We start from the raw sequence: 27,929 nt of genomic DNA on the forward strand, positions 1-27,929 counted from the left end.
TTCAGTGTGCCCTACCCTCTGTCCTTCCTGCTGGCTTTTACTCATCTCTCTCTCTCTTTCGATGTATTTTTTTATTTATTCATTTTTGTCATTTATTTTTTATTTTTTTATTTTTTTAATTTTTTAATTTTTTTGGGGGGGATGGATCAGCTTAATATTGCAGATAGATTGTATCTTCTATCAATGTAATTGTCTGCATCACTTCCAATCCCCCATGTTTTTTTTTATATATATATACTCCCCTTTATTACTTTTCAACCCCACCATCCTTTCCCTACTTGGAGTAAATTAGTGAACAACAATGCCCAGGCCTCTACTTCCGGTCTATACTTACTATCTACACCTTATGGACAGAGTTCATTTTACAATAATTATATTATATATATATATATATATATATATATATATATATATATATATATATTTATTTATTTTGCTCCTGAACTACTTCTACTCTCAACCTCTCCGATCATTTTCATGATGTCCATCCGGTTTGCTTCTATATGCCATATCTTTCTAACTGTGTTCTTTCCCAAAAGCTCCCAACATACAACCTATATACTTATTATGGACACAGTATGCTTACATTATTAGCTATCTTTGTTATTATTTGTTGTTATTTGTTATTAGTCCCATCCTTCAACTCTATTCAATACCTCCCATCTATCTCTTAACACCATCCATATAGGATTTCTATTTGCCATATATATTTCAGCCGTACTGTGATGTTTTACAAAAGTTCTGAACCTTTCTATTCTCATTGCTTCTACAGATTGTGAATTAAAAATAAACATTTTTGCTAAAAGTATTATTATATTATTGATTGATTGACTATGACTTTTCAGATCACCCAGTAATGCTATCTGCAAGGTTAGCTCCAGGTAAATATTGCAATCCTTTAGCCATTCCTGGACCTGTGTCCAAAAAACAAGCTACAAATGGACAGAACCAAAACAAATGATCTAATGATTCTGTCTCTTCACAGCAAAATCTGCAGAGCTGGGAAGATTGTATCCCCCATATAAATAACATTCTATTGGTAGAAATAATTTTATATAATAATTTAAATAGAAAGATTCTAATTTTTGAATCCTGTGTCGTTTTGCGTGTCAGTTCATAAACACTATGCCATGGGATCGGTACGTCAAAAATCTCTTCCCAACTATTTTGCAATCTATATGGGACGGCTGTCAATCCTTTGGTCCTTAAGTGAAACTGATATACTTTTTTATTTATCACAGTTTTCCTTAACCAATTATGTACTTTAATGCAAGGCCGACAGACAAGTTCCTTACTTTCTCCCCCTTCCACTTTCCTCTTCCACTTTTGCGGTAAGGCTGCAATTATTTGGTTGTAATTTTGGGTAGAGCAGACATTTCCATATGTTTTTGTTAGCTGCATGTGCGACATAACTCCACCAGTCCTACCGATGATATCATTTACGAAGATTATACCTTTTTTAAACATTCTGTCAAAAAAAAAGGTTTTTTGTCAATTAGTATATTTGAATTTAACCACAATATTTGTTGCATTATTTGTTCTGTCGTTTCTGGAGGATTAAATTGAAATTGCAACCAACTTTCTATGGCTTGTTTTAGAAATAGTGATATTTGGGAGATTATTTCCTTTTCAAATAACTGAAAGTGAGAGGTTGTAATCTGAATAAAGGGAAAAAGGCCTTTCTTGAACATTGGGTGAGACAATCTTACTAATTTGCTTGAGAGCCAGTTCGGATTTAAGTATAACTTTTGTATGACTGAAGCTTTTAGTGATAGGTCTAATGCTTTAATATTTAATAATTTCTGTCCTCCGAATTCATATTCATTATATAAATATGCCCTTTTAATTTTGTCTGGCTTGCCGTCCAAATAAAATTGAAATATTTTTTTCTCATATAATTTAAAAAACAGTTTGCTAGGCGTAGGCAAGACCATAAGCAAATAGGTTAACTGGGATAATACTAAAGAGTTAATCAGGGTGATTTTTCCACAAATTGACAGGTATTTTTCTTTCCATGGTAGTAAGATCTTATCTATTTTTGCTAACTTTCTATTAAAATTTATTGTAGTGAGATCATTTATTTCCTTTGAGATATGTATTCCGAGTATATCCACATCACCATCAGACCATTTTATTGGTAAACTACATGGTAATGTAAAAATTGTATTTTTTAGTGATCCAATACGTAATATAGTACATTTGTCATAATTTGGTTGTAATCCAGAGAGGTTAGAAAATGGATCTAGATCCTCTATGGGGCTGTGGAGTGATTCTAGTTGTGGATTTAAAAGAAAACATGAATCATCAGCGTACAATGACACCTTTGTTTTTAAGCCCTGTATTTCTAATCCTCTGATATTATTATTGGATCTGATTTTAATAGCTAATATCTCGATGGCCACAATAAATAGATATGCCGATAGTGGACAACCTTGTTTCACTCCTCTTGACAATTTAAAACTTTCTGAGAAATAGCCATTATTTACTATTTTACACCTAGGATTACTATACATGATTTTGACCCATTTTATAAGAGATTCTCCAAAATTGAAATGCTCCAGGCATTTATATATAAACCCCAGTCAAACTTTATCAAATGCCTTTTCGAAGTCTGCTATGAATAGCAGGCCTGGTTTCCCATATTTTCCATAGTGTTCTATTGTTTCCAATACTTGCCTTATATTATCTCCAATGTATCTTCCATGTAAAAAAAACTATCTGATTAGAATGAATAATATCCGACAATACCTTTTTAATTCTATGCGCTATACATTTTGCTAGGATTTTTGCATCACAACACTGAAGTGTTAGGGGCCTCCAATTTTGTAAATGGACTGGATCTTTATATTTTCCACTTGTATCCTGTTTCAGTAATAATGAGATCAGACCTTCTTCTTGAGTGTCAGATAATCTACCATTTACATAGGAGTGGTTAAAACATGCTAATAACGGTCCTCTTAGTATATCAAAAAAGGTTTGGTATACCTCGACTGGTATGCCATCCAACCCTGGAGTTTTCCCGGACTTAAAGTCTTTAATTGCATCCAGAAGTTCCTCCTCTGTAATTTCACCTTCACATGAGTCTTTCTGTGTGGCTGTTAATTTGACATTATCAATAGAAAAAAAATCTCTACAATTAGCTTCAGTTAGAGGAGATGGAGGCGACTGAAAAGAAAACATATGCTTAAAGTACTTTGTTTCTTCCTTCAAAATATCATTTGGTGAATTATGGGTGACTCCGTCAATTGTAACCAGTTTCATTAAGTTATTTTTGGTAGCATTCCTATGTTGAAGATTAAAAAAGAATTTTGTGCATTTTTCCTCTTTCGATGTATTGTAGGGTCTCTTTGTTACCAACTTTCTCTTGAATACATTTAATCATTTTTGATTGTTACACATGATTGATTATTTTACTCTTTATTTTTCGATGCTATAATTTTTTATTTGGTTATACAGTGCATTCGGAAAGTTTTCAGAACCCTTTTCCACATTCTGCTACGTTACAGCCTTATTCTAAAATTGATTTAATTGTTTTTACACACAATACCCCATAATGACAAAGCAAAATCATATTTTTTCCCTAATTTATAAAAAAATACAAAACTGAAATATTACATTTACATAAGTATTCAGACCCTTTACTCGATTACAGCCTCGAGTCTTCTTGGGTATGACGCTACAAGCTTGGCACACCTGTATTTGGGGAGTTTCTCCCATTCTTCTCTGCAGATTTCAGGTTGGATAGGGACCGTCGCTGCACAGCTATTTTCAGGTCTCTCCAGAGATGTTCGATTGGGTTCAAGTCCAGGCTCTGGCTGGGCCACTCAAGGACATTCAGAGACTTGTCCCGAAGTCAATCCTGTGTTGTCTTGGCTGTGTGCTTTGGGTCGGTGTCCTGTTGGAAGGTGAACCTTCGCCCCAGTCTGAGGTCCTGAGCTCTCTGTACTTTGCTCCGTTAATCTTTCCCTTGATCCTGACTAGTCTCAGTCCCTGCCGCTGAAAAACATCCCCACAGCATGATGCTGCCACCCCCATGATTCACTGTAGGGATGGTGCCAGGTTTCCTCCAGACGTGACGCTTGTCATTCAGGCCAATCTTGCTTTCATCAGACCCGAGAATCTTGTTTCTCATGGTCTGAGAGTCTTTAGGTGCCTTTTGGCAAACTCCAAGCGGGGTGTTGTGCGTTTTACTGAGGAGTGGCTTCCGTCTGGCCACTCTACCACAAAGACATGATTGGTGGAGTGCTGCAGTGATGGTTGTCCTTCTGGAAGGTTCTCCCATCTCCACAGAGGAACTCTGGAGCTCTGTCAGTGTGACCATCGGGTTCTTGGTCACCTCCCTGACCAAGGCCATTCTCCCCCGATTGCTCAGTTTGGCCGGGCGGCCAGCTCTAGAAGGAGTCTTGGTGGTTCCAAACTTCTTCCATTTAAGAATGATGGAGGCCACCGTGTTCTTGGGGACCTTCAATGCTGCAGAAATGTTTTGGTACCCTTCACCAGATCTGTGCCTTGACACAATCCTGTCTCGGAGCGCTACAGACAATTCCTTTGACCTCTTGGCTTGGTTTTTGCTCTGACATGCGCTGTCAACTGTGGGACCTTATATGACAGGTGTGACCTTCCAAATAATTTCCAATCAATTGAATTAACCACAGGTGGACTCCAATCAAATTGTAGAAACATCTCAATGATGAGCAATGGAAACAGGATGCACCTGAGCTCAATTTTGAGTCTCGTAGCAAAGGATCTGAATACTTATGTAAATAAGGCATTTCTGTTTTAAAAATTTTAATAAATGTGTAAAAAAATTAATAATAACCTGTTTTCGCTTGGTCATTATGGGGTATTGTGTGTAGATTAATGACGAAAGATATGAATTAAATCCATTTTAGAATAAGGCTGTAATGTATCAAAAAGTGGAAAAAGTCAAGGGGTCTGAATACTTTCTGAATGCACTGGGCTGTATATTGTAAAATGTCACATTTATATGTCAACTTAGGCACTGCAGCCCAAGGCTTTGACCTACACTCTTCTCCTTTGCAGGGTATTATCACTTTAAGAAGTACAGTGTGCATTGAAAAGTAGTTGTTTGGTGAAAAGGTTTCAGGATGTAACCTATTTTAGTTTTTGCGGCGTTGTCTGCTTAGTGCTGCAGTCATGATTCGCCTCATAGTTGATTTATTGCAGGAAATCCAACACTTTAAAGGATTGTTTTTTTGGCGTGCATTAGTCCACAGCCAACTCCTTTTGCATGCACACTCTACTACTTAACTTTATAATACCCTGCAAAGGAGAAGTGTGTAGGTCAATGCCTTGGGCTGCAGTGCCTAAGTTGACTTTGCCCAAAGTGGTATGGCGATTTGGACCAGTAATTAGTAGATTATTTTTGAACATACACTACATGACCAAAAGTATGTGGACACATACTCGTCGAACATCTCATTCCAAAATCATGGGCATTAATATAGAGTTTGTCCCCCCCTTTGCTGCTATAACAGCCTCCACTCTTCTGGGAAGGCTTTCCACTAGACCCATGGGGCGGCGCACAATTGGCCCAGCGTCGTCCAGGGTAGGGGAGGGAATGGCCGGCAGGGATGTAGCTCAGTTGGTAGAGCATGTTATTTGCAATGCCAGGGTTGTGGGTTCGATTCCCACGGGGGACCAGTATGAAAAATAAAATAAAAATTATGCACTCACTAACTGTATGTCGCTCTGGATAAGAGCGTCTGCTAAATGACTCAAATGTAAATGTAAATGTTGGAACATTGCTGCGGGGACTTGCTTCCATTCAGCCACAAGAGCATTAGTGAGGTCGGGCACTGATGTTCGGGCGATTAGGCCTGGCTCGCAGTCGGAGTTCCAATTCATCCCATAGGTGTTCGATTGGGTTGAGGTCAGGGCTCTGTGCAGGCCATTTAAGTTCTTCCACACCGATCTCAACAAACCATTTCTGTATGGACTTTGCTTTGTTCACGGGGGCATTGTCATGCTGAAACAGGAAAGGGCCTTCCCCAAACTGTTGCTACAAAGTTGGAAGCACAGAATCGTCTAGAATGTCATTATATGCTGTAGCGTTAAAATGTCACTTCACTGCAACTAAGGGGCCTAGTCCGAACCATGAAAAACAGTCCCAGACAATTATTCCTCCTGCACCAAACTTTACAGTTGCCATTATGTGTTCGGGCAGTTAGCGTTCTCCTGGCATCTGCCAAACCCAGATTTGACTGTCAGATGGTGAAGCGTGATCCATCACTCCAGAGAACGCGTTTCCACTGCTCCAGAGTCCAATGGCGTCGAGCTTTACACCACTCCAGCCGACGCTTGGCATTGCACATGGTGATCTTAGGCTTGTGTGCGGCTGCTCGGCCATGTAAACCCATTTCATTAAACTCCCGACGAACAGTTCTTGTGCTGATGTTGCTTCCAGAGGCAGTTTGGAACTCTGTAGTGAGTGCTGCAACCGAGGACAGACAATTTTTACTCGCTACGCGCTTCAGCACTTGGTGGTCCCGTTCTGTGAGCTTGTGTGGCCTACCACTTCGCGGCTGCGCCGTTGTTGCTCCTAGATGTTTCCACTTCACAATCATAGCACTAATAGTTGACCAGCGCAGAAATTTGACGAACTGACTTATTGGAAAGGTGTAATCCTATGACGGTGCCACGTTGAAAGTCGCTGAGCTGTTCATTAAGGCCATTCTACTGCCAATGTTTGTCTATGGAAAGTGCATGGCTGTGTGTATATACCTGTCAGCAACGGGTCTGACGAATCCACTAATTTGAAGGGGTGTCCACATACTTTTGTATATGTAGTCCAATGACTGCTTCACAGCCCCAGTTCGACTTTGTTTCAATATTCATTTTCTGTAGGCTAATTTAGCCTTCTTTGTTTTCCGACCTTTCAAGCCTCTTGCCTCTGCACCAATGATGTCGCCCTGCTCAGCGAATTGGAAAATGCTAAATTGTACCACTGAGGCATACCATTTCTCTCTTTCTCCTTCTCTAACCTAGCATTTTATGTTAGGCAACATCTCTGCAAAACTAAGGCAATCAGTCTGACAGGGCGAGCCATGCACCTGTGAGGAGAGAGCCACAAGCTGAAATAGCTGCATCCACTAATTTGAAGGGGTGTCCACATACTTTTGTGTATACAGTGCATTCAGAAAGTATTCAGACCTCTTCACTTTTTTCCCCCTCATCAATATATGCACAATACCCCATAATGACAAAGCAGAAATTGTTTTTTAGACATTTTTGCAAATGTATTAATAAAAAACTGAAATATTTTGTTACGTAAGTATTCAAACCCTTTACTCAGTACTTTATTGAAGCACCTTTGGCAGTGATTACAGCCTTGAATCTTCTTTGGTATGATGCTACACGCTTGGCACACCTGTATTTGGGGAGTTTCTCCCATTCTTTACATTTACATTTTAGTCATTTAGCAGACGCTCTTATCCAGAGCGACTTACAGTTAGTGAGTGCATACATTTTCATACATTCTTCTCTGCAGATCCTCTCAAGCTCTGTCAGGTTGGAAGGGAAGCGTCGTTGCACAGCTATTTTCAAGTCTCTCCAGAGATGTTCGATCGGGTTCAAGTCCGGGCTCTGGCTGGGCCACTCAAGGACATTCAGAGACTTGTCCCGAAGCCACTCCTGCGTTGTCTTGGCTGTGTGCTTTGGGTAGTTGTCCTGTTGGAAGGTGAACCTTTGCCCCAGTCTGAGATACTGAGCACTCTAGAGCAGGTTTTCATCAAGGATCTCTCTGTACTTTGATCTGTTCATCTTTCCCTCGACCCTGACTAGTCTCCCAGTCCCTGCCGCTAAAAAACATCCCCACAGCATGATGCTGCCACCACCATGCTTCACCATAGGGATGGTACCAGGTTTTCACTGTTCTTTCTCTCTCTAGCATTAAAGGAGAACTCCACCCAAAAACGACCTGTTGGTATTTGTAACGTTAGTCCATCGTTGCTTGTCAGCATTGTCTCTCTGGCTTTCACTGTTCGCTCGCTCGCTCTCTCTCTCTCTCTGTGTGTGTATATCTCACACTTTACTTTGCCCCCAGGCAATGAATGGTGCCTGCGCTCACTTCTCTTTTTCATTTCACTGTGCCCTACCCTCTGTCCTTCCTGCTGGCTTTCACTGTTCTTTCTCTCTCTTTGCCATGCAGTTCACACCGTCTCTATGGGCTTCTGTAATTGCCTATTTGCACAGTTGAAGTTTTTTGATCAGCTTAATTAATTGATAAAAATTACAGACCTCTACATGCTTTGTAAGTAGGAAAACCTGCAAAATCGGCAGTGTATCAAATACTTGTTCTCCCCACTGTATGTATATATATATATATATATATATATATATATATATATATATATGTATGTGTGTGTATGTATGTATGTATGTATGTATATATGTGTGTGTGTGTATATTTGCGAGAAAGAAAACATATGGGGGATTGGAAGTGATGCAGACAATTTTATTGATGGAAGTTACAATCTATCTGAAATATTAAAGCTGATCTACCCCCTTAAAAAAAAAAAAAAAAAGAGTAATGTATATGCCAATTATATGATGGTCCGACTGCATTCTGTCCCCTATCAACACTTTTTAAACTTTTGGTGCCAACGAGAATGACATAAGAAAGAAGTCAAGACGACTAGCTTGATTCAGTCTCCGCCATGTATATCTCACTAGATCAGGATATTTAAGCCTCCATATATCTACTAGTTCTAATGTATCCATGACATTCACGATTTCCTTAAGAGCTTATTTAATCAACACTGTTAAGTACAACCATATTACGGTTGTAATATTGTAGAGAAAATTGTCATAATTAATTGTATGCGATTCATAATGACATAGGCTTCTTATATTTACCCATATGTCTCCTGGTGATGACACCAGGAGACATTCAGAAATTCGGAGGATATTCATTCTGAAGGCGTCCGCATGCTTCCCATCCGAAACAGTTCGGAGCAGTTTGTCCATATATTAGGACGACTTTTTCACGTTTTGGTCTTCGGCAAGGGATTTTTAGACTGTTTGTGCACAAATAATTTTCTCGCCAAAGTCTACACCCCTTCGTTGGTGATTGGTCAACAGTAGGGATTCTTCAATGACGTTTCATTCAACGAGAGACGACTCGTATTCATGCAAATTTTTTCACTAGAGAAATACTGCACCAAACATCTTACTTTGATGTAAAATTGTACGACTAACATCTCCTTGGCAAAAAAGTTTAAATTAATGAAACATTTCTTGAGTTATCTTAAATTCATTTTGACTATTTTGACGAGGTGTACGGCGTCTCAAGATGGACAAACAGTACTATTAATGCTTTTTTCTCATTTTTCAAGCAAAGTTATTTTAAGGGAATATGCGAGAACACTCGTTCGGCCAGCCGAACCGAAGCATGGGGATGCCTTTAGTCTTTCACTTATCAGGAAGAGGCTTGGTAGGCCGCTAATGCCGATTATTGTTACGCTGTTGCGGTTAGCACGGATGAACGAGGAGATGCGTGAGGTGGAGGGTCCATTCGGTCAGTCAGGTCAATACCCCGGCAGCTCCCCCACTGAACAGCAGTACAGGAAATGTATTCAGGAGTTTATCTGCCTCACCATAGACTACTGCTAGGGGGCGACACTGAGGCAGACTAAACATAGTTGCATCCCGGGTGGCGCCCTGTTCCCTGGGTAGTGCACTGCTTTTCACCAGGGCCCATAGGGCTCTGTCCAAAGTAGTACACTACGTAGGGAATTGTGGGCCCTGGTCAGGTGTGGTGCACTGCTTGGGGAGTAGGGTGCCATCTGGAATACAGCTTAGCCACTACCAACAGTAGTAGGATGAAGTTGCCCTTAGAAAAACTGGTCTGGAGTCAGTTTTGCGTTGTTACCGTAAGTGGTTAGGGTTATGATTTGTAGAGGGTAAATCTGATTCTAGATCTGTGTCTAAGAGCAACTTCTACTGGGAGTGTGTGTATAGGGCATTTCTGTGGAGAGAAGATGAGCGAGATAAGAGAAACTAGGCTCTACTGACTGTAGTGCAGATGAACAGCATTTTGACTTATCTTTCCAACAACGTTCTTCTCTTCTTGCTAATCTGGTGTCCACATCCAGATATTTTAACCACATAGCTAACTGCTTTCCACACCATCCGCTGTTGTCCATCCATACTATAAACTGAGTGAAACACAGTGTATCTGTCTGTTCCTAATACTCTGCATGTGCTTCTCACTGTCAGGCCCATTACTCTCTATACTGCTCAACGTTCCTGCCTCTGGTACACTATTAGAAAAAAGGATGCTAGTCCCGTGTTGCTCAGTTGGTAGAGCATGGCGCTTGCAACGCCAGGGTTGTGGGTTCGTTTTCCCACGGGGGACCAGTATGAAAAAATGTATGCACTCACTAACTGTAAGTCGCTCTGGATAAGAGCGTCTGCTAAATTACTAAAATGTAAATGTAGAAGAAGGACCAACACTGAAAGATCCCCTTGTGTTGAAATATTCAAAAGTTTGAGTAGCCTACTTTGAGTATCTTCAGAAACTGCAACTTTTGTCTCTTCCTCATGCCATTTTAGCTTTGCATCCCACCTTTAACATTCATTCCACTGAATGATATTCTGATTAGCGCATCCAGCACATTTCCCTACATACTGTTTATAAGATCGCAATAACAATCGAAAGCTCTCTGAAAATGATGAGAGGCAGTGAGTAGACCTGAAAATGTTGAAGAGGTTGTATGGATCAGTTTTGAGTCACTCAATTAGCCAAATTGGAGCGTGATTTCAATCTCATTAAATGACAAATGGCGGCTATCATAATGCTAATGTCAGGTCTGACTAATTGCCGGCTGACTAGAGGATAGAGAGCTACATTAGAGGAGAGTGTCGGCGAGGGCTAATCAGACACCGCTTAAACGCCAGGGACGTCTACCAAGATGACATCTCAGAGAAAGTCGTTCTTACTTAAGACAGTGACTGGTGGTCTTTACGAACCAGAAGTTTCTGCGCTTTAAAACACTTATTTCCCTATGGGTATTGGCCTACTGTATTAATAGGGACGTCATCTAAAGATGATATAATCTGAGGCAAAGTTGGTTCTTACTTCCAACAGTGGTCATCATGACACAAACCAGTAGTTTCTCCCTTTTTTATAAAACACTTATTTGTCAATCCCTATGGATATACTGTATTACTTTCTTTCATCCAAAGGGATCGTCCAAGTGAACTAAATCTCTTTTGAGTATTGATTTTCCTATAGAATGTAGTAATGCCATGTAATTTGATGTCAACGCATATCAAATGAGGTATTTTGTTTTACTACAATGTAAAAACAATTTAAACTGAGCCATGTTGGTTTAAAAAGCTGACTCTTCTGAATGAAAATGGATAACTTTGCGTGGCATGCCTGGCCACTGCATATTTAATGGTCCATAATGCAATGTGCTCCCAAAGTCATCTGCAGAGATGTGAATTTCTTCAATCGTCCCATTCTTTGATGAACACCCCTCCTCACCCCCTGTACTTCCAGTGTGTTAATCCAGACATCCAGTGTGTATTGGAATTCTGTCCCTGGTGTGGCATGGAGTGACGTCAGAGGAGCAGATGCACTGTCCTCTGGCAAGGTCGGCCATTTTATGGGGATTCTGCTGCATCAGGTATTCGTGTGATGCCCGGTCCACTTGGCCCCTCGCTGCCTGCTTGCCTCTCTGGCAGACACACGCACACACATACACTGCTCAAAAAAATAAAGGGAACACTTAAACAACACAATGTAACTCCAAGTCAATCACACTTCTGTGAAATCAAACTGTCCACTTAGGAAGCAACACTGATTGACAATACATTTCACATGCTGTTGTGCAAATAGAATAGACAACAGGTGGAAATTATAGGCAGTTAGCAAGACACCCCCAATAAAGGACTGGTTTTGCAGGTGGTGACCACAGACCACTTCTCAGTTCCTATGCTTCCTGGCTGATGTTTTGGTCACTTTTGAATGCTGGCGGTGATTTCACTATAGTGGTAGCATGAGACAGAGTCTACAACCCACACAAGTGGCTCAGTTAGTGCAGCTCATCCAGGATGGCACATCAATGCGAGCTGTGGCAAGAAGGTTTGCTCTGTCTGTCAGCGTAGTGTCCAGAGCATGGAGGCGCTACCAGGAGACAGGCCAGTACATCAGGAGACGTGGAGGAGGCCGTAGGAGGGCAACAACCCAGCAGCAGGACTGCTTCCTCCGCCTTTGTGCAAGGAGGAGCAGGAGGAGCACTGCCAGAGCCCTGCAAAATGACCTCCAGCAGGCCACAAATGTGCATGTGTCTGCTCAAACGGTCAGAAACAGACTCCATGAGGGTGGTATGAGGGCCCGACGTCCACAGGTGGGGGTTGTGCTTACAGCCCAACACCGTGCAGGACGTTTGGCATTTGCCAGAGAACACCAATATTGGCAAATTCGCCACTGGCGCCCTGTGCTCTTCACAGATGAAAGCAGGTTCACACTGAGCACGTGACAGACGTGACAGAGTCTGGAGACGCCGTGGAGAACGTTCTGCTGCCTGCAACATCCTCCAGCATGACCGGTTTGGCGGTGGGTCAGTCATGGTGTGGGGTGGCATTTCTTTGGGGGGCCGCACAGCCCTCCATGTGCTCGCCAGAGGTAGCCTGACTGCCATTAGGTACCGAGATGAGATCCTCAGACCCCTTGTGAGACCATATGCTGGTGCGGTTGGCCCTGGGTTCCTCCTAATGCAAGACAATGCTAGACCTCATGTGGCTGGAGTGTGTCAGCAGTTCCTGCAAGAGGAAGGCATTGATGCTATGGACTGGCCCGCCCGTTCCCCAGACCTGAATCCAATTGAGCACATCTGGGACATCATGTCTCGCTCCATCCACCAACGCCACGTTGCACCACAGACTGTCCAGGAGTTGGCGGATGCTTTAGTCCAGGTCTGGGAGGAGATCCCTCAGAAGACCATCCGCCACCTCATCAGGAGCATGCCCAGGCGTTGTAGGGAGGTCATACAGGCACATGGAGGCCACACACACACTACTGAGCCTCATTTTGACTTGTTTTAAGGACATTACATCAAAGTTGGATCAGCCTGTAGTGTGGTTTTCCACTTTAATTTTGAGGGTGACTCCAAATCCAGACCTCCATGGGTTGATCAATTTGATTTCCATTGATAATTTTTGTGTGATTTTGTTGTCAGCACATTCAACTATGTAAAGAAAAAAGTATTTAATAAGATTATTTCATTCATTCAGATCTAGGATGTGTTATTTTAGTGTTCCCTTTATTTTTTTGAGCAGTGTACATTCTTACACATACACACACACACGGACCCATACACACAATCCTTTTGACATAAATTATGTGACACATGCATTTTCTCTCTGTCACACACACTCATACATTCTGTATGTTTCTGTCTCGCTCTCTGTCTCTCTCTCACTCACTCACTCACAAAGAAGTAGAAGTTTGAGTCAACACATGACCTCCCATAGCACCACAGGGATGCATATGTCCAATGATTTAAGAAGGGAAGTTAATAGTAGGTTGAATGTGAGTGCTGACATGAGTGGTATTCTTATGACACCAGGTCCTGCTCATGTCCCACTCAGTTCATATTAATACCTCTCCCATGAGGTTACTCATACAAGGATACAGCATCACTCACTGAGATGACAGCATGCCCCAGTATAGAAAGGAACTGTCTGAGTACTTTAATACAAATCCTGGTGTGCGTGAATTCAGAAAGTGAACCTGTTCCCTACATGAAACTACACGAGTCTCATTGCACTATAAGTGTTTGTATGTTTGTAGAGTAGGTTCTCTGAAGTACTTGAGAGCTCCAACCGTGCAACAGCCCCCACAGCGTCTTTAATTCTGTCAGAGATGGTGATAACGTCTCACCACCACTCTCTCTACCACACTCTCTCTTTTCCTCTCTCTCTCTCACTCACTCACTCACTCACTCACTGACTCACACACACACACACACCAGAGCATCAGGGGAGAGTGTGTGGCCATCCATCCCCTCGCATTCAGAGCAAGCCGCATCTGCCGTGGCGCGTGGAAGTTTTATCCTCCTTCCATTATTTTCCTTTTCTTTTGTTTCCTCCTTCCATTCTGTCTTTGATGTTGCTTCTCTCTGTGTCCGCCTCCCCGTATACAGTGCAGTGACAGTCAGAGAGGACTTCTGTTGTGTGTGGGCTTTTCTTTTCTCTCTTCTGAGTTCATGACGCGTGATCTTGTTCTCGTCTTCTCATTTGTTCCTCACCTCCCCTCGTCTCTCTGTGATTTAATCCTGTCCACTACAACACCATGACAAAATCAGACACTATTGGCATTCCTTGTGTTGATGTACTTTAAATGTAAAATTGGCCTAGTGATGAAGAACACTACTTTTGTTGATACTGTAAAATGCACAGCGGTGACAATGAACATTTGTCCATGGTTGTCACTATCTCATTGAATAGCATTGGTGGATTTCCCTGACTTCAATCCATTGTAAATATGACAACAAACTAATGCAATAAGGTTAATTGAAAGGCATCTAGCAAGAAACGGCCTGTATTGTATTTTGTTGGCATCAACTGATAAGTAAGGCACTGATATCACTGATATATAGCAAATAACGTGTAGGAAATCTACGGTTTCTGATTAATAAAGGTTTCAGGTTTTTTCTGTACGTTAGGATTGTTTCACCCAATAGGCTACATGGGGTTTTTCTCATAGAAATAAAATGTGGTGCTGTGGTTTTTCTATCTCCATAGCCATCTATAGGTACTTGTTGGCGTTGCTTATCTAGCATAGCGGGGGTTAAATGCATTTCATCTGCAGCTTGCTGAATGTGATCCCCAGGCTACAAACACACAAATAACAGATTATCTTTCTCTCTTCTCTTTTCCCCTTGTCAATCTTCCCTCTCCACACATCTCTTTTTTTCACTGTCATGCTCTCGCTTTCTCTCGCTTTCTCGCTCCCTTCCCTCTCTCTTCACCTACCTCTCCACATTCTCCTTCCTCCCTCCCTCTCTGACAGGCTACTCCTGCAGTGAGTCAGTATCATGGAGGCAGGCAGCGGGGCTGCTGCAGCAGTGGGGAGTGCAGCTCTAGGACTGCTCGGAGCCACGGCAGCAGCCAGCCATGACATCTCCGACAGGTAAGACCTAGCAGCACAACACACACTCACCTCTACTCCTCTACTCTGTCCCATAGCTGCCCTGGCCGGAGGGGGCATTTCAAACTCCAACCTAGTTTTAAAGCAGGTGGAGCTGTTTATTTGTGTGTACTGTAAGAGTAAAGGCATGTTTTTGTGTGTCTGTCTCTCTCTGTGTGTGTCTCTCTGTGTGTACAGTTAGTTACAGCATGGAAATAGCGGTGTTATAGCTGCTGTGAGATGTGTGGTGTTTGTGTGTGTTTATTACAATGTTGGACACGTGTGTAGGGCTGTGTAATTTATAATATGCCATTTAGCAGACGCTTTTATCCAAAGCGACTTACAGTCATGCGTGCATACATTTTTACGTATGGGTGGTCCCGGGGATCGAACCCACTACCCTGGCGTTACAAGCGCCATGCTCTACCAATTGAGCTACAGAGGACCACATTGTGTGTATGCCACAATGTGTTTGTGTTGATTTGTTTACATCTAAGCATGGAGGATGTTTACATTGACGTGCCTGAGGGATGTAGGTTAGGGGGGCGTGTTCGCAATCATCGATTTCCTCTCTCCGCCATCAGGCTGACTGGCTCACCAGAGCTACTGATGCTGTATGCAGAGCAGCCATTATAGAACATCACTGCTGGAAACCCTCATTCATATTTCCTTAATGACAGAGCTAGTTAGCTACAGTACTACCACCTTCTCTGTTCTGCTGGCTAATATCAGCTTTCAGCTACGTCATCCATCAGCTTCAGCTGGACCCACACCCACTCACAGGCATAGGATAGCATAAGCTACGCATTCCAACCCACTCACAGTAGCATACGCATATAGGGTAGTGTAGGAAGGCAGGCAGGCACGCAAACAGGTGTGCACACAATTTGAGAGCTTATTGTAGGTCCACACACACACCTGCACACACTCATTAATCTTCTTTTAAGCAAGCTGTTTTTGGAGGGCTTGTTTTCTCTATCGGAGCATAGCCACGCTGCTAGCTGGATGGTAAAGCACAACCACAGCTCTCTACAGAGAAGAGAAGCACCATTGAGATGCCCACCCGGTGTCTCTCCCACCACCCACTCCTCTGCCTGCCTTTCACAAAGACACACGATGCTCCCCAGCCAACCAACCACTGCCTGGCTGCATGCTTTACTGTGTGACGCTCCTCCTCTCTCTCCTCCTTCCCTTACAGATACTCAGCTTGCTCCCTGGAATTCAGACCAGCCCTTTTGACCTTTCCTCCCTGCCACACTGGCCTGTTTGTGATTGTTAGAGGGTATGTTTTCATGTGCAAGCTTTTAGTTGTGTAGGAGTTGGTGTGTGTGTGTTCATGTCTATGACTGCATGGGCATGTCTGATTGTTTGTGTGTCTGAATGCAGTTGTGCGTGTCTGGCTTTGTGTGAGTGTGTGTGTGAGATTGTGTGTTCATGTGGTAGCATGGCTCTGTTCATTTGATAGTGAGGGGGGTCTACAGGAATTGTCCCCTTTCTGAGGATTACAGCAGCCCATTCAACCCCACTGCACTTTCTCCCGGTGTTGAACTGAGTCCCAATCATGTATGTGTGCGTAAGGGTTGCCATGGCAGCAGTAGTTTAGCATACATTAGATATTAGCCCAACATTACAACATAGATGGAGAGGAAGGCAGAGCAGGTTTGTGTTCTCATTCAGTGAGAGAGACTGATAGTAAATGTTATCTTTAGGATGGGTCTGCTAGGGCTCTTGTAGATTGATATTCTTCCCTTAGGGAAGAACACAGTAAGGTTTTATAGCCCTCCCAATCCCACTATGCTCTCACACACATACAGTACACACACACATTCTATCTCTTGCTCTCTGCTTAGGACTTGTCCGTCCCTCTCTATCCCACTTATATCTCCACCTATAGGTCTACTTCTTTATCAGCTCTTGCTCTGTATATCTATTTGTTTCTCCTCCTCTCTCTCACCCCCCCCTTACTCTCTCTGCCTCCCCTTTGTGACCCTCCTAGACCAGAGTATGACACTATTTTGGGACTTGTCACCCCTTCCTGTCCTCTCCATCCTGCCCGCCACGTGCATCGCTTACTAATAATGTTCCGTCCCTCTCCTTTCTCTTTCTCTCCACTGTGGTTATTTGCTTTCCAAGAGTTTTCTACCCTCCTCAAGGGCATTGAAATAAATTGAGCGGAGGAGAGGAGTCCTGAATACGTATCGCTAGTTGTTTACCTACTACATCTCAACACTATAGGCTAGTGCCTACACATTAGCTAACTTTCAATTTTCTTCAAAATATGCCTTTAAGTTTCAACAATTCAGTCCATTAAAGTGCAATTCCACCACTTTTCAACCTCATTTTCATTATCTCCAGCACATTATTAGTGTCTACATACACTGAGTATACAAAACATTACGAATACCTGCTCTGTCCATGACAGACTGACCAGGTGAATACAGGTGAAAGCTATGAGCCCTTATTGGACGAATTGAGGCTGTTCTGAGGGCAAAAAGGGGGGTGCAACTCAATATTAGGAAGGTGTTCCTAATGTTTGGTATACTCAGTGTATGTGAAAACAGTGCATTACTACGTTTTGTAGAAAAAATATGTTAAATTCTACCCAATGACATCATCAACATTGATTTTCAAACACTATGAGATTCGAGATGACGTGGGGAGCAAGAAAATACACTCCCTCTGGCTAGAAAATCACAGTTTTTCTTACTTTTAATCCTAACTTGTGGTACCACAGAGGAGCGTTTTTTAGGACCTTACCTTTTTAACCATAGATCATAAAAATGAGCCGTTTCCACATATGTAGACACTAGTATGGTGCTGGAAATTATTAATATGAGGTTGTAAAGTGGCAGAATTGCCCTTTAACGCATAGCCTGTTACATTTTTCGCTTCAAGAGTTTGGGCTGTTTTTCGGTCTCAAGAGCATAGAAGTGGAAGGATGCTGTGTGTGGCTTGTCCCCCCCTCCCACCTTGTGTATTATACTAGAATAGTATAATACACAAGGTGCAATTTAGAAATTGTTATGTCAGACACTGACAGTCAGTCAATTAGCCCATGTCAGCTAACATTTTTTATATTGGTAAGTTAGTCTAGCCAGCTATTAATTTTGTTAGTCACTCTCACTCAGATAGCAAACATTTATCTCCACCCTATGGCAAAATGTGTAGAATTGAAGCAAACTTGGTTTAAAACTGCAACATTTTCTCTCCGCCCCAAAGCAAAATGTGTAGAGTTGCAGTAAATTAACCAGTTTTTTTTTCTTCTCCGCTGTAAAGAGGGGGGCAACCGTGGAGCAATACAGGCAGGGCTGGCTTAGAATCAAAGGGTTGTTGACAACATGTAAACTATATTTCCTCTCCAAATCTTTATTGAAAACATAAAGACATTTGCACAGTAAGCACTTGTCTCTCAAATACGTTGTTGTTGGTTAGCAAGCTAAAAAGGTTTACATATTAGCGTAGACGTGACGAGTCATAAGGTACAACGAGCTGAAATGAGCCACCTACGATTCCCTACATGGCAGCTTCTTGTCAGTGTTGCTAACTATCCGACCATCCAGAATCATAACACACATACACTACCGGTCAAAAGTTTTAGAACACTTTGTCATTCAAAGGTTTTTCTTTATTTTTACTGTTTTCTACATTGTAGAATATTAGTGAAAACATCAAAACTATGAAATAACACATATGGAATCATGTAGTCACCCTTTACCTTGATGACAGCTTTGCACACTCTTGGCATTCTCTCAACCAGTTTCACCTGGAATGCTTTTCCAACAGTCTTGAAGGTGTTCCCACATATGCTGAGCACTTGTTGGCTGCTTTTCCTTCACTCTGTGTTCCGACTCATCCCAAACCATCTCAATTTGGTTGAGGTTGGGGGATTGTGGAGGCCAGGTCATCTGATGCAGCACTCCATCACTCTCCTTCTTGGTAAAATAGCCCTTACACAGCCTGGAGGTGTGTTGGGTCATTGTCCTGTTGAAAAACAAATGATAGTCCCACTAAGCCCAAACCAGATTTTGTCTCGGGTGAAAAGGGTGGATCTGATCTTCATCACCTAGGACTTGACATAGATTAAATAGATTAATCAAGTCTCACATTGTTGTCAATTCTTGCTCGATCTTGCATACTTTCTCAAACAGCTGTAACTGTATATGCATTAATAAATCAGGTCCTTTCTTGAGTTGTGCTCTGGGATGTAACAACCGTTGAGCATCTGATCTTATGGTTGATTGTGGAGGAAAGGGGTTGAGTGTGTTAGAGTATGTGCGTGTGTGTTTATCCCACATCTGTTGCAAGGGGGTAAGGATGTTAGGGAGAATATAGGATGAACCACATTAATTGTTTGCTAAAATAATAATTGCTTGTCAAAAATGTAATGTAATACAATGGCAATCCAGGTTATAGGTTAAAATCCTACGCATGAACTGCCGACATTATTACGCATATTAATTGATAATGATGGAAAATAAGATATGCAAGATATTTGAATAGCTATATATATTGAGGTGAGAGCATTGGAAATGCTTTTGGCGGTTGACCTGCTTCTGTTTTGTGGGTGGCACTGTGTGATGTTTTCGATGGATGGGTCCTGGCCTAGGGATCCGGGGGGGCGGGAGTGGTATGCCGGTCACTGGGATGACGGCCCAACTTGGGATGGGGAGGGGCTTTAGCGGGGGAATTAGTGGAGAACAATTGGAGGGTTACTTAGTAGCAATGCAAATATCATGGTACAGCTATATGGACACTCAGTCACTATGGTATTTTGTATTGGTAAATTTACACACATACAGTGGGGAGAACAAGTATTTGATACACTGCCTTTTTTGCAGGTTTTCCTACTTACAAAGCATGTAGAGGTCTGTAATTTTTATCATAGGTACACTTCAACTGTGAGAGACGGAATCTAAAACAAAAATCCAGAAAATCACATTGTATGATTTTTAAGTAATTCATTTGTATTTTATTGCATGACATAAGTATTTGATACATCAGAAAAGCAGAACTTAATATTTGGTACAGAAACCTTTGTTTGCAATTACAGAGATCATACGTTTCCTGTAGGTCTTGACCAGGTTTGCACACACTGCAGCAGGGATTTTGGCCCACTCCTCCATACAGACCTTCTCCAGATCCTTCAGGTTTCAGGGCTGTCGCTGGGCAATACGGACTTTCAGCTCCCTCCCAAAGATGTTCTATTGGGTTCAGGTCTGGAGACTGGCTAGGCCACTCCAGGACCTTGAGATGCTTCTTACGGAGCCACTCCTTAGTTGCCCTGGCTGTGTGTTTCGGGTCGTTGTCATGCTGGAAGACCCAGCCACAACCCATTTTCAATGCTCTTACTGAGGGAAGGAGGTTGTTGGCCAAGATCTTGCGATACATGGCCCCATCCATCCTCCCCTCAATACGGTGCAGTCGTCCTGTCCCCTTTGCAGAAAAGCATCCCCAAAGAATGATGTTTCCACCTCCATGCTTCACGGTTGGGATGGTGTTCTTGTGGGTTGTACTCATCCTTCTTCTTCCTCCAAACACGGCGAGTGGAGTTTAGACCAAATAGCTCTATTTTTGTCTCATCAGACCACATGACCTTCTCCCATTCCTCCTCTGGATCATCCAGATGGTCATTGGCAAACTTCAGACGGGCCTGGACATGCGCATCTTGAACTTCTTCCATTCTCTAATAATTGTGCCAACAGTTGTTGCCTTCTCACCAAGCTGCTTGCCTATTGTCCTGTAGCCCATCCCAGCCTTGTGCAGGTCTACAATTTTATCCCTTATGTCCTTACACAGCTCTCTGGTCTTGGCCATTGTGGAGAGGTTTGAGTGTGTGGACAGGTGTCTTTTATACAGGTAACGAGTTCAAACAGGTGCAGTTAATACAGGTAATGAGTGGAGAACAGGAGGGCTTCTTAAGGAAAAACTAACAGGTCTGTGAGAGCCGGATTTCTTACTGGTTGGTAGTTGATCAAATACTTATGTCATGCAATAAAATGCAAATTAATTACTTACAAATCATACAATGTGATTTTCTCGATTTTTGTGGTATGTGGTGAAATAAGTATAGCCAGTATAAGTATAACAAAAGAAGAACAATATTTACGTGGCTCAAAGAGAAGGAATATAATATCTATTGTTTAAAGGAAACTCATTCAACAATTCTAGATGAAGTTGCGTGGAAAAAGGAATGGGGGGGAGAAATATACTTCTCCCATGGGCAAAGAAACTCAAAAGGGGTGATGAATTTCGATCCGAATGTGCAAATTGTCCAAACAGATACGCAAGGTAGATGGATTATTTTAAATATGTTATTGGACCATAAACAGATATGGCTCATTAACCTTTACAGACCAAATAATGATGATCCACACTTCTTTGACAATATATATAATAAATTATCAACCCTGCAAGCAATTCAAGACTCTATTATTATGGCGGGAGATTATAATACCTTTTTAAATAGCTCAATGGACCGTAAAGGAAATCACACTACAAACTATCACCCTCATGCTCTTAAGGAAATCGTGAATGTCATGGATACATTATAACTAGTAGACATATGTATAACTAGTAGACACTTAAATGTCCTGATCTAGTGAGATATACATGGCGGAGACTCAATCAAGCTAGTCGTCTTGACTTCTTTCTTATATCATTCTCGTTGGCACCAAAAGTTTAAAAAGTGTTGATAGGGGACAGAATGCGGTCGGACCATCATATAATTGGCATATACATTACTCTTACTGAAATTCCATGTGGGTGAGGATATTGGAAATTTCATCAAAGCATATTGGATGATAACTTGTTTTTAACAAGAACAGAGGAATTTATAACTGATTTTTACCGACATAACATAGGTACAGCAAATCCCCTTATTGTATGGGACACCTTTAAATGTGCCTTTAGAGGCCATGCAATTCAGTACTCATCTCGAAAACAAAAGCAATTTAGGTCAAAAGAGTCCATACTAACAAAGGAAATAGAAGGTCTAACAGAACAGATAGATAGCAATAAAAAGCTGTAACATAGAGGCTCAGAATAAATTAGAGGAAAAACAAAAAGAAATGGAGAAACTTATTCAAGAAAGATCAAGTGTAATATATTATAAAAAATAAAGCAAACTGGATGGAATATGGGGAAAAATGCACCAAATTCCTTTTAAATCTTCAACATAGGAATGCTACCAAAAAGAATTTATTGAAACTGGTTACAAATGACGGAGTCACCCATGATTCACCAAATTATATTTTGAAGGAGGAAACAAAGTACTTTAAGCATATGTTTTCGTTTCAGTCGCCTCCATTTCCTCTAATTGTAGAGATGTTTTTTCTATTGATAATGTAAAATTAACAGCCATACAGAAAGACTCATGTGAAGGTGAAATTACAGAGGAGGAACTTCTGGATGCAATTAAAGACTTTAAGTCCGGTAAAACTTCAGGGTTGGATGGCATACCAGTCGAGGTATACCAAACCTTTTTTGAAATACTCAGAGTACAGGTGTTAGCATGTTTTAACCACTCCTATGTAAACGGTAGATTATCAGACACTCAAGAAGGTGGTCTGATTTCATTATTACTGAAAAAGGATACAAGTGGAAAATATAAATATCCAGTCCCTTTAAAAAATTGGAGGCCCCTTACACTTCAGTGTTGTGATGCAAAAATTCTAGCAAAATGTATAGCGCATAGAATTAAAAAGGTATTGTCGGACATTATTCATTCTAATCGGACAGGTTTTTTACATGGAATATTCATTGGAGATAATATAAGGCAAGTACTGGAAACAATAGAACACTATGAAAAATCTGGGAAATCAGGCCTGCTATTCATAGCAGACTTCGAAAAGGCATTTGATAAAGTACAACTGGGGTTTATATATAAATGCCTGGAGCATTTCAATTTTGGAGAATCTCTTATAAATTGGGTTAAAATCATGTATAGTAACCCTAGGTGTAAAATAGTAAATAATGGCTATTTCTCCGAAAGTTTTAAACTGTCAAGAGGAGTGAAACAAGGTTGTCCACTATCGGCATATCTATTTATTATGGCCATCGAGATGTTAGCTATTAAAATCCGATCCAACAATAATATCAAGGGATTAGAAATCCAGGGCTTAAAAACAAAGGTGTCATTGTACGCTGATGATTCATGTTTTCTTTTAAATCCACAACTTGAACCCCTCCACAGCCTCATAGAAGATCTAGATACATTTTCTAACCTCTCTGGATTACAACAAAATTATGATAAATGTACTATATTATGTATTGGATCACTAAAAAATACAATTTTTACATTACCATGTAGTTTACCAATAAAATGGTCTGATGGTGATGTGGATATACTCATTTTACATTTACATTTTAGTCATTTAGCAGACGCTCTTATCCAGAGCAACTTACAGTTAGTGCATACATTATTTTATATTTTTCATACTGGCCCCCCGTGGGAATCGAACCCACAACCCTGGCGTTGCAAACACCATGCTCTACTGAGCTACATCCCTGCCGGCCATTCCCTCCCCTACCCTGGACGACGCTGGGCCAATTGTGCGCCGGAATACATATCCCAAATGAAATAAATGATCTCACTCCAATACATTTTAATAGAAAGTTAGCAAAAATAGTTAAGTTCTTGCTACCATGGAAAAGTAAATACCTGTCAATTTGTGGGAAAATCACCCTGATTAACTCTTTAGTATTATCCCAGTTTACCTATTTGCTTATGGTCTTGCCTACACCTAATGAACAGTTTTTTAAATTACATGAGAAAAAAATATTCAATTTTATTTGGAACGGCAAGCCAGACAAAATTAAATGGGCCTATTTATATAATGAATATGAATTTGGAGGACAGAAAGGTAGAAAGGTTCAGAACCTTTGTAAAACATCACAGTACAGTTGAAAAATATATGGCAAATAGAAATCCAATATGGATTTCATTAAGCGATAGATGGGTGGTGTTGAATGGAGTTGAAGGATGGGACTAATAACATCTAACAACAAGCAATAACAACAAGATAACTAATAATGTAAGCATACTGTGTCCATAATAAGCATAATAAGTATATACAGTGGGGGAAAAAAGTATTTAGTCAGCCACCAATTGTGCAAGTTCTCCCACTTAAAAAGATGAGAGAGGCCTGTAATTTTCATCATAGGTACACATCAACGATGACAGACAAAATGAGAGAAAAAAATCCAGAAAATCACATTGTAGGATTTTTAATGAATTTATTTGGAAATTATGGTGGAAAATAAGTATTTGGTCAATAACAAAAGTTTCTCAATACTTTGTTATATACCCTTTGTTGGCAATGACACAGGTCAAACGTTTTCTGTAAGTCTTCACAAGGTTTTCACACACTGTTGCTGGTATTTTGGCCCATTCCTCCATGCAGATCTCCTCTAGAGCAGTGATGTTTTGGGGCTGTCGCTGGGCAACACGGACTTTCAACTCCCCTCCAAAGATTTTCTATGGGGGTTGAGATCTGGAGACTGGCTAGGCCACTCCAGGACCTTGAAATGCTTCTTACGAAGCCACTCCTTCGTTGCCCGGGCGGTGTGTTTGGGATCATTGTCATGCTGAAAGACCCAGCCACGTTTCATCTTCAATGCCCTTGCTGATGGAAGGAGGTTTTCACTCAAAATCTCATGATACATGGCCCCATTCATTCTTTCCTTTACACGGATCAGTAGTCCTGGTCCCTTTGCAGAAAAACAGCCCCAAAGCATGATGTTTCCACCCCCATGCTTCACAGTAGGTATGGTGTTCTTTGGATGCAACTCAGCATTCTTTGTCCTCCAAACACGACGCGAGTTGAGTTTTTACCAAAAAGTTCTATTTTGGTTTCATCTGACCATATGACATTCTCCCAATCCTCTTCTGGATCATCCAAATGCACTCTAGCAAACTTCAGACGGGCCTGGACATGTACTGGTTTAAGCAGGGGGACACGTCTGGCACTGCAGGATTTGAGTCCCTGGCGGCGTAGTGTGTTACTGATGGTAGGCTTTGTTACTTTGGTCCCAGCTCTCTGCAGGTCATTCACTAGGTCCCCCCGTGGGGTTCTGGGATTTTTGCTCACCGTTCTTGTGATCATTTTGACCCCACAGGGTGAGATCTTGCGTGGAGCCCCAGATCGAGGGAGATTATCAGTGGTCTTGTATGTCTTCCATTTCCTAATAATTGCTCCCACAGTTGATTTCTTCAAACCAAGCTAATTACCTATTGCAGATTCAGTCTTCCCAGCTTGGTGCAGGGCTACAATTTTGTTTCTGGTGTCCTTTGACCGCTCTTTGGTCTTGGCCATTTGGAGTGTGACTGTTTGAGGTTGTGGACAGGTGTCTTTTATACTGATAACAAGTTCAAACAGGTGCCATTAATACAGGTAACGAGTGGAGGACAGAGGAGCCTCTTAAAGAAGAAGTTACAGGTCTGTGAGAGCCAGAAATCTTGCTTGTTTGTAGGTGACCAAATACTTATTTTCCACCATAATTTGCATATAAATTCATTAAAAATCCTACAATGTGATTTTCTGGAAAAAAATGTCTCATTTTGTATGTCATAGTTCACGTGTACCTATGATGAAAATTACAGGCCTCTCATCTTTTTAAGTGGGAGAACTTGCACAATTGGTGGCTGACTAAATACTTTTTTCCCCACTGTAGGTTATGGGTTGAGAGCTTTTGTGAAAGAGCACAGTTAGAAAGATATTGTATGGCATATAGAAGCAAACCGGATGGACATCATCAAAATGATCGGAGAGGTTGAGGGTAGAGGAAGTTCAGGAGTAAAAACAAACAGAATATTATTATTGTAAAATTGACTGTGTCCATAAAATGTATATAGTTTGTATAAGCTGGAAGTAGAGGCCTAAGCGTTGTTATTCACTAGTTTACTCCAATTAGGGAAGGGGTGGTGGGGTTGGAAGATAATAAAGGGAAATATATTTTTTTAAAGGATGTGTATATGTATATATATATATGTATGTATTTGTGTGTGTATATATATATATATATGTATATATATTTATATATATATGTATATGTATATATATTTATATATATGTGTATGTATGTATGTATGTATGTATATATATGTGTGTGTGTGTATATGTATATACACTGCTCAAAAAAATAAAGGGAACACTTAAACAACACAATGTAACTCCAAGTCAATCACACTTCTGTGAAATCAAACTGTCCACTTAGGAAGCAACACTGATTGACAATAAATTTCACATGCTGTTGTGCAAATGGAATAGACAACAGGTGGAAATTATAGGCAATTAGCAAGACACCCCCAATAAAGAAGTGGTTCTGCAGGTGGTGACCACAGACCACTTCTCAGTTCCTATGCTTCCTGGCTGATGTTTTGGTCACTTTTGAATGCTGGCGGTGCTTTCACTCTAGTGGTAGCATGAGACGGAGTCTACAACCCACACAAGTGGCTCAGGTAGTGCAGCTCATCCAGGATGGCACATCAATGCGAGCTGTGGCAAGAAGGTTTGCTCTGTCTGTCAGCGTAGTGTCCAGAGCATGGAGGCGCTACCAGGAGACAGGCCAGTACATCAGGAGACATGGAGGAGGCCATAGGAGGGCAACAACCCAGCAGCAGGACCGCTACCTCCGCCTTTGTGCAAGGAGGAGCAGGAGGAGCACTGCCAGAGCCCTGCAAAATTGACCTCCAGCAGGCCACAAATGTGCATGTGTCTGCTCAAACGGTCAGAAACAGACTCCATAAGGGTGGTATGAGGGCCCAACGTCCACAGGTGGGGGTTGTGCTTACAGCCCAACACCGTGCAGGACGTTTTGCATTTGCCAGAGAACACCAAGATTGGCAAATTCGCCACTGGCGCCCTGTGCTCTTCACAGATGAAAGCAGGTTCACACTGAGCACATGTGACAGACGTGATAGAGTCTGGAGACGCTGTGGAGAACGTTCTGCTGCCTGCAACATCCTCCAGCATGACCGGTTTGGCAGTGGGTCAGTCATGGTGTGGGGTGGCATTTCTTTGGGGGGCCGCACAGCCCTCCATGTGCTCGCCAGAGGTAGCCTGACTGCCATTAGGTACCGAGATGAGATCCTCAGACCCCTTGTGAGACCATATGCTGGTGCGGTTGGCCCTGGGTTCCTCCTAATGCAAGACAATGCTAGACCTCATGTGGCTGGAGTGTGTCAGCAGTTCCTGCAAGAGGAAGGCATTGATGCTATGGACTGGCCCGCCCGTTCCCCAGACCTGAATCCAATTGAGCACATATGGGACATCATGTCTCGATCCATCCACCAACGCCACGTTGCACCACAGACTGTCCAGGAGTTGGCGGATGCTTTAGTCCAGGTCTGGGAGGAGATCCCTCAGGAGACCATCCGCCACCTAATCAGGAGCATGCCCAAGCGTTGTAGGGAGGTCATACAGGCACGTGGAGGCCACACACACTACTGAGCCTCATTTTGACTTGTTTTAAGGACATTACATCAAAGTTGGATCAGCCTGTAGTGTGGTTTTCCACTTTAATTTTGAGGATGACTCCAAATCCAGACCTCCATGGGTTGATAAATTTGATTTCCATTAATAATTTTTGTGTGATTTTGTTGTCAGCACATTCAACTACGTAAAGAAAAAAGTATTTAATAAGATTATTTCATTCATTCAGATCTAGGATGTGTTGTTTAAGTGTTCCCTTAATTTTTTTGAGCAGTGTATGTGTGTGTATATATGCATACAGTGGGGGAAAAAAGTATTTAGTCAGCCACCAATTGTGC

The 27,929-nt window shown here is 41.7% G+C and overlaps 1 protein-coding gene across 1 annotated transcript in view; it reads left to right on the forward strand.

The window, feature by feature from the left end:
• The window catches only part of LOC121573937 (rho GTPase-activating protein 32-like), a 220,313-nt gene that overhangs the window by 55,873 nt on the left and 136,511 nt on the right, over positions 1 to 27,929 (forward strand). The window contains exon 3 of the mRNA XM_045222570.1: positions 15,044 to 15,163. Within this exon, the coding sequence (XP_045078505.1) occupies positions 15,069 to 15,163 (95 nt within the window). The 5' untranslated portion in view covers positions 15,044 to 15,068. The remainder of the gene's footprint in view (positions 1 to 15,043; positions 15,164 to 27,929) is intronic.

Source organism: Coregonus clupeaformis, chromosome 9 (genome assembly GCF_020615455.1).
Source record: "Coregonus clupeaformis isolate EN_2021a chromosome 9, ASM2061545v1, whole genome shotgun sequence".
NCBI lineage: Eukaryota > Metazoa > Chordata > Actinopteri > Salmoniformes > Salmonidae > Coregonus > Coregonus clupeaformis.